The 7190-nt window shown below is 61.4% G+C and overlaps 1 protein-coding gene across 1 annotated transcript in view; it reads left to right on the top strand.

Annotated features, from left to right (window-relative positions):
• SLCO4A1 (solute carrier organic anion transporter family, member 4A1) overlaps positions 1–3109 on the top strand; it is an 11287-nt gene extending 8178 nt beyond the window's left edge. Inside the window, 5 exon segments of the mRNA XM_014532772.1 lie at positions 7–25; positions 122–294; positions 536–600; positions 947–1095; positions 2204–3109. Coding sequence (XP_014388258.1) covers positions 7–25; positions 122–294; positions 536–600; positions 947–1095; positions 2204–2362 — 565 coding nt within the window. The 3' untranslated portion in view covers positions 2363–3109.
• Positions 3110–7190: the final 4081 nt, after the last annotated feature.

Here is a 7190-nt window from a genome sequence, read left to right as displayed (position 1 = left end):
GCCACCAGGCCCTGGCGGCCAGAAGGTGAGTGCAGCCCCTGCCCACAGCCCGTCCGTCTGCCCTGGAGCTGGGAGGGCCCGGCCCTTCCTCCTGTAATCGCGCTGTTGTTGCGCTCCTCAGGTGTACCGAGACTGTAGGTGTGTCCTTCAGAATTTTTCCTCTGGTTTTGGCCATGCTACTGCAGGGAAATGCACTTCAACTTGTCAGAGCAAGCCCCTCCTTCTGGTTTTCATATTCGTTGTAATTACCTTTACATTCCTCAGCAGCATTCCCGCGCTGACCGCCACCCTACGGTAAGCAGGCTGGGCTTCGCTCGCTGCCCCGCCTTCCCTCCGGCGCCTCCAGGAGCTCCGCGGCGCCCGGGTCGCTCCGGCCTCGCGGGGGCGAGGAAGTGCTGTGCCTCTGTGAGGTGCTTTCCACCTGGGGAGGCGGCAGTGCGGCCTGGAGCTCGGCCAGGACTTGGCTGTGGGCTTGGGGGTGTGACTTGGCGGCGGCCACACTGCCCTGGGCCTTGACGTTGCTTTTCTGGTTCAGGTGCGTCGGCGACCAGCAGAGGTCCTTCGCGCTGGGAATCCAGTGGATCGTGGTTAGGACTCTAGGTACTCACTGTGCAGTGTGAGGGGCCACGCACAGCTGGGCGTGATGCTCACCGCACAGGGCACCTGGCCAGGGGCTCCTCACCCAGGCCTGTGCCCACCGGGGAGAACGCCATTCCCTAGCGCTCCGCTAGAGGCACCCAGGTCACCTTTTGCCCAGAGGGTGCCTTCTCACTAACACAAAAGCTCCCTGGGGGTCGGGGGTCACAGGGAAGCCCGGGCCTGCAGCTGAGTCCCCAGAGAAGGAACACTGAGGCCCCCTTGGCACCCCCCTGGGAACACCAGTGGCCGAGGTCCCCTTTCTGAGAGCCTGGGCATGTTGGGGTTCTGAGTGGGCCTCTCTCCACAGGGGGCATCCCAGGGCCCATTGCCTTCGGCTGGGTGATTGACAAGGCGTGCCTGCTGTGGCAGGACCAGTGTGGCCAGCAGGGCTCCTGCTTCCTGTACCAGAACGCAACCATGAGCCGGTACATGCTCATCGCCGGGCTGGTGTACAAGGTGAGCAGGTGGGCTCTGGGCGGGCTGAGGGAGGAAGCCCGGAATCTTCTAGCAGCAGGGGTTCTGGGCACTTCCCTGGGGCCTCCCAGCAGTGAAGCCCATTTTGCAGAGCATGTCCTTCCCCATCGAGAGCTGGCACTGGGACCCTGATGTGGTGGTGACTGGGAGAGCCAGCCGGGGTCACGGGCCCGAGCTCGCAGCCCGGGGTCGGAGGGCTCCCCTGCCTTGCAGGGCCTTTGCCATGGCAGCCTGGGTGTGCCCTGTGGCTCTGGCAGCTCAGGCTTTGGAGGAATAGAACCTGGCAGCCTGGGTACATGCAGGCCGGGTCGGTGTGATGGGTCCCTGAGCCACACGGCTTTAATGTGCCGTCCTAGTTCTCAGCCTGACCCTCTGCTTCCAGCCACGGACAGAAACTTCCTGCCCCAGCGCTGGGCATATGCGCCCGGGTGAAGCCCAGACCCGGTGCTTTGGATCCCCCCCGCCCCCCGCCCCATTGGAGGGGAAGGCTCAGGACACCAAATAAGAGGAAGCCTAGGGCCTGTCTCCACGGCAGGACCTTTCCTGAGGGGCCTCAAACACAGACGGTCTTGGCCAACCCTGGTTTATCTCCCTTCAGATTCGTGTAAACATGGCCGTGTGACCAGGGATCTGTGGAGCTCTGGAGGATAGCCCTGGGTTGGTTTAGGGAGATGCCTTTCCCAGGGAGCAGGCTGGTCTGCCAGCAACCTTTGGCTTGTAGATCTGTCACCCCATCTCTGCCCCCCCCCCAATATATTTGTGACAAACCCCTGCCTCCTTGCTCTGGACTGGGGGCCCTCACCCCAGGTCCTTCATCCCATCTCACAAGTAAAGGCCCTTTCACACGCTCTGGGGATCATGACTCAGATATATCTTTGGGGGACACTGTTCAGCCCCCTATCTAGTGCCTCTGCTTTCAGTCAAATGCATTTTCCTTCCTTCGCTAACAGCATTGGTCTCCGTGCTGGGGACTGGCTGTGCAGGAAGAGGGGTCTTCTCGCCAGAGTGGGGGGTCTGAGAACCCCGAGAGGCGCAGGGACGCGTGGGGCCTGGGTGGGCAGCTCCGGTCCAGCAGCCCCTTTCTCTGCAGGTGCTGGGCTTCCTCTTCTTCGCCGCTGCGTACGTCCTGTACACGTGCCTGCCGGGGTCTCCCCAGGGCCTGGAAGCTTCTCTGCCCAGCCAGTCCTCGGCCTCGGACAGCCCCTCAGACCTCCAAGGTGCCCCCTCAGACCTCCAGAGCAACGTCTGATGCCTGCCCGCCCACCGGACCCGGGCCGGCACTCAGCGTTCCCCAAAAACCACCGGCTAGCTTCTCCACAGCGGGCTGGCCCCTCACAATTGCTCCCAGTCTGAGGACTCTTAGAAAACCTCCCATTAGATTCTGGGGGGCTCAAGGCAGGAGGGCTGCTGCTCATGTCTGAGCCTGGGAGGCGGCAAGGAGGACTGTAAGGCATGGGAAATGCTGGGGGGGGGGGTGGCGGCCCCCCTGCGGCCCCGCCCGGTGAAGCACCGCCTCCACTCCAGGCCCTGGCCTCACACTCCCGGCTCCCCGGGGACACAGTGGACGCGTTGGCGTTGACGGGCCTCGCTGCTGGCGCTGTGCCCGCTTTGGTTCTGGGTCCTCAGGGAGGGGCCGCCGCTGGTGGGAAGCACTGAGTGCTGGCGGCCGCTGGTGCACAGCCCTGACTTCCTGTGTTCGTCCTGGGGAGGGGCGGCCCATTTCCGGGTGTGCTCCCCAAGGAGCCAGCTCCTTATTCACCTGCTGTCACCTCCTGTCCCTGCCGCAGGACCCCGGTGGGATGGGCGCATATATTTATGGACCATTTGCATAAACGCTTATTTCTAGGATCGGTTTCCTACCTGCTGGCTGCTGGGTGAGCGCTCGCTCAGCAGAACCTGTGATTGCCGCCTGAGGGCGTCGTACTTTCATGGGATTGTGTTTCCTGGTGTCCTCAGTCAATCATGTGTGTAAATATATTTTACTATTTAAAACCTATGTCCCAATCGGTGTGCTTTATTTCTATGAATTTGCAAAGTTCGGTGGTTTTGCACATCCTTCATGCAGGCTTTTGGGAGTCTGCGGAGGGCTGCCAGGCGAGCCTGTTTTCCCAGGAGCCTCCCCGGGGGTGCCCCCCCACCACTGTGACCAGTATCTTCTCCCTCCAGGGCCCCACTTTCATTCACTGCCACTGGCGCAGGAAGAGTATGTGTGTGTGCATACATGTATGTGCACGTGTGTGCATGGGTGTGAATGTGTGTGTGCTCACCTGTGGTTCATAAAACAAGATGAAAGGAGCCCCAGCACGGGTTATTCTTTCCCTAAACATCTGATTCTGATGGTGCGCTGACCAGGCCGGGCAATGACCTGCTGACGCCCACTGTGTCATTGTGGGTGCTGGGCGCTCGCTGTCAACACCACCGCGTTTGGAAGAGTGGAAGCAAGGGGTGGCTTTCTGCTCTCCTAGGAGGCTCCTCTCTGCCTCACCCCCACCCAGGCAGGGGTCTCCTTTGTCAGGGGCTTGGCAGGTGAAAGACCATAACATTGGGGTCACCAGAGCTCCATCGGGCCTCCCCACAGTCTCACCCACGCTCATCGCTGGGCTGCTAGGCCCTGCAGACTCCCTCAGAGCCCACCCCAGCCTGCAGGACTGCCTCCCGCCTCAGCCTCTGCCTCCCCATCCTGCTCACTGTGACCCCTCTGCTCCTTGGCCAGTTGGGGTCCTTGTTTCACCCCCAAACTCCTCTCATATATATTCTCCCCTCCTGCCCAGGTGACTCCCCTTCCTCCCCGCTATCTCCTTTCTTGTCCCCCGTCTTGTCCCCGCCCCACAAGGATGCTCTCATGGTGCCCACAGTGAGAAGCCAGCCTCTGGGCCCTTTCATCCAACACCTGCAGGCCGGACCCATGAACCCTCGGCCTGGACCATGTCGGCTCCTCTCCGCAGCCTCGGGACCCAGGCGATCAGTCTTCGGAGGTGTCCTCCTCCCCAGGCCCGGGTCCCACTTGGCCCAGCTCTCCTGGTGTCCTCTGGCCTGTGGCTCCTGGGGGCACCCGGGGCTCCATCTGCTGGAGGGTCAGACATGGCAATCCGAGCTCCCGGCAGAGGTACGTGGCACTGCCGGCTGGAGGTGCCTCGAGGCATCAGCTCTGCCCGACCCCAGTCGCTGCAACACCAAAGGCAGGGCTGGGCCGAGTGTGTTTGGTATCCAGGGCTGTGTCCTGAGCAAACCCCCTTGCCCGGCCGGTGTGGCTCAATGGTTGAGCATCAACCTAGGAACCAGGAGGTCACAGTTCAATTGCCGGTCAGGGCACATGCCCAGTTGCGAGCTCAATCCCCAGTGTGGGGTGTGCAGGAGGCAGCCGATCCATGATTCTCTCTCATCATAGACGTTTCTGTCTCTCCCTCTCCCTCTCCCTTCCTCTCTCTGAAAAATCAATAAAAATGTAGAGAGCCCCGGGGAAGGCACATGGGCATTTCTTTAATAAATTGTCAGCTGAATCCAGGGCGGTAGGCAGAGCCACATCCTGGAAACACATTTTGCCAAAAAGGCATAAGTGTTCTCAGCTTGACCTTCATTTCTGCCCAGGTGCCTGGGAGTGGGTTTTATTATGTAAATCCAGCCAAGCACCAGGAATGAATAGGACTCGGGCCCACCCAGAACTGACGTTAGAATGCAAATAATCTCCTTTGTCTTGACCTTTGGTGAAACTTCCTGGTATTTGGGGTATAAAATAAACAGGTGCTGGGTCCCTGTCTCTCCATCAGAAGAGGGCAGCGGTCCCACCCGGTCCCAGCTTTTTTCTTCCATCTCTGTGTCTGTCTTTATCTTTCATTTTCTCAATCCCCAGCGCCCCTACTCTAAGAACTGGACCACTCTCTTTCCGCGCTGGACGCAGAAAAGAGAGACCCCTCAATATAAAAACATATTTTTTAAACTCCCTCCTGTCTCATTGCACCTCTCTCCTCCTGGGGCACGCACTTCCTTCCCCAGCTTGGGGTCGAGGCGGTGCGTGTTTCATGATTCCGCTGGGCCTGGCTCCCCTGGTACCACCTCTGGTGTGAGCTCTGAGCCCAGCAGCCCAACTCCCGCCCCTGCCAGCGGTGCTGGTGGTGGTGGCTGTGGGGGTGAGATCCACAGCTGTAGTCACTGGACACAAGGGGGCAGCACAGACACGCCCTGTGTGTCAGGCTGGGCCATCTCTGCCAGCCAGGGTCCACCAGGGTCTCTTCCTTCCACTCCCCTGGAGATGCATCTGTGACTGTGGGCTGGATGCCAGCCCCTCCACAAATCCTGACCCAGCACCTCCATTTGCCAGAAACTGGGCAGGGCGTGGGGTTGCACAGTGAGCGCGGAGCTAACGGCCCGGCTGTGGACGAGGAGCGCCTGCTCGGGGTGGGCCTCCTGCTGAGCGACAGGGAGCCCAGGCCCGGCCAGAGGGCGGCAGGGGCCTGGGACAGCCACTGGGGCTCACCCACAGGTAGCGCCTGGGGCCCTCTTAGGTCCCCGACACCCTCTCCCCAATGGAGGGCCCCTGGTCCCCATCATGGGGTGGGACCCCAGGGCCCGGCAGAAGCCAGAACTTGGACTCGCTCCCTCCTCTTTGCCCTTGAGCAGGGTCCAGGCTGGGCTGGGACTGTTTAAAGCTCACCTTCTTTAAAGACAGCCAATTGAAAGGTCACTGCATGCCACGCGTGGGCAGTGCAGTGGGCTCCAGGTCCTCACAGCCATGCCGCTGCTGTTGCGGTCAGCTAGAACACGTCCATTACGGCAGAAAGACCCCCACCCTCCGGCCACCACGACTCCACCCCCGTGTCTGGATGTTTCTTCTAAACGGAACCCACACCGAGTGGCCACGGCATTCTGGCTGTGCTCACCGAGCGTCATGCTTGAGGTTCAACCACTGGGACACAGGTGTCCGCACAGGTGAGGATGAATCCACTCGTCTGTGCACAGCTCCGAGGACGGGCCTGGGCACCAGGTGCTCGATGGCCACCAGCTGGTTGTCCTGGGACCCCAAGGCTGGAGGCGGGGGGTCCCCGAAGGACAGGCTGTGCTGGGGGAGAGCCCTGGCCTCTGTGTGCGGCTCCTCAGGGCACAAAGGTGAGCTGTGGGAGCGGTTGCTCCCGATGGTAATTTGCACCTGGATCGCTTGGATTTACTCTCGTTGTTAGAAAGGTGCTGGGATAACCCTCATGACCGTTCTGGGTATAACGCCCTCATTCTCCGCCGGCTCCACAGTACCTGCTTTCTGCTGCATTTAATTCGAAACTTGACCACTTATTCCGAGTGGTGCTGGGGCCGCAGGCTCTCGGGAGCAGTGGGGGGAGCGGCCAGGCCCTCGCTCCGCTGCCACACCCGGGACAAGGCCAAACTTCCTGTGGCTCTGGGGCTGCCAGCAGGCGGCAGGGGCGTGATGAGGGTGTGGATGGGAAGCAGGTGCGTATGCCTGTGATACCAGGCGCACTGCCACGGCCGGCACTGACTCCGCGCGGGCTGCCGGCACAGCGGGAGTGTCACTGGCCCAGGGCAGACCCGTGGGTTCAGAGAGGTACGGTCCTGGGCACTTTACGGCACTTGATGGCCTCGGTCTCCCTGCCTGCAGCACGGGAAGGCTGCCACGCACGTTTCACTGGAGTGTGTGGAGACTAGCGGGTAATGCACTGCGTGTGCTTATTAAATAGCGAAGCTAATCGTCACCCTTGCTTAGCAGCTAAGGAGACTGAGGCACGGAGAGCTGAACAGCCAGCCTGTGCCAGGCAGGTGTGTGAGAGAGAGAAGGAGAGGGAGGGACGAGGGAGGGCTCGATTGCGATGCCTGGTCCATGACTGCGGAGCTGAGAAGCCCGTCTGCTGTGTGTGCGCTGAGACCAGGGGAGCGGAGCAGCCCAGGCTGAGCCGGAGAAGCCTGAGGCCCCAGCTCGGCGGACAGGCCGAGGACACAGCCTCCTTTCTCCCCTCGGTTCTCCCCAGGCCGTGAGCGAGGAGGACGAGGCCCCACACACACCGGGGAGGGCTGTCTGCTTCACTGAGCCCGCCGACTCACAGGCTGCCCCCGACACCCCACAGGCTGCCCCC

This window comes from Myotis brandtii, unplaced genomic scaffold (assembly GCF_000412655.1).
Source record: "Myotis brandtii unplaced genomic scaffold, ASM41265v1 scaffold915, whole genome shotgun sequence".
NCBI classification, from domain to species: domain Eukaryota; kingdom Metazoa; phylum Chordata; class Mammalia; order Chiroptera; family Vespertilionidae; genus Myotis; species Myotis brandtii.
This window is presented reverse-complemented; position numbering and strand designations above follow the sequence as displayed.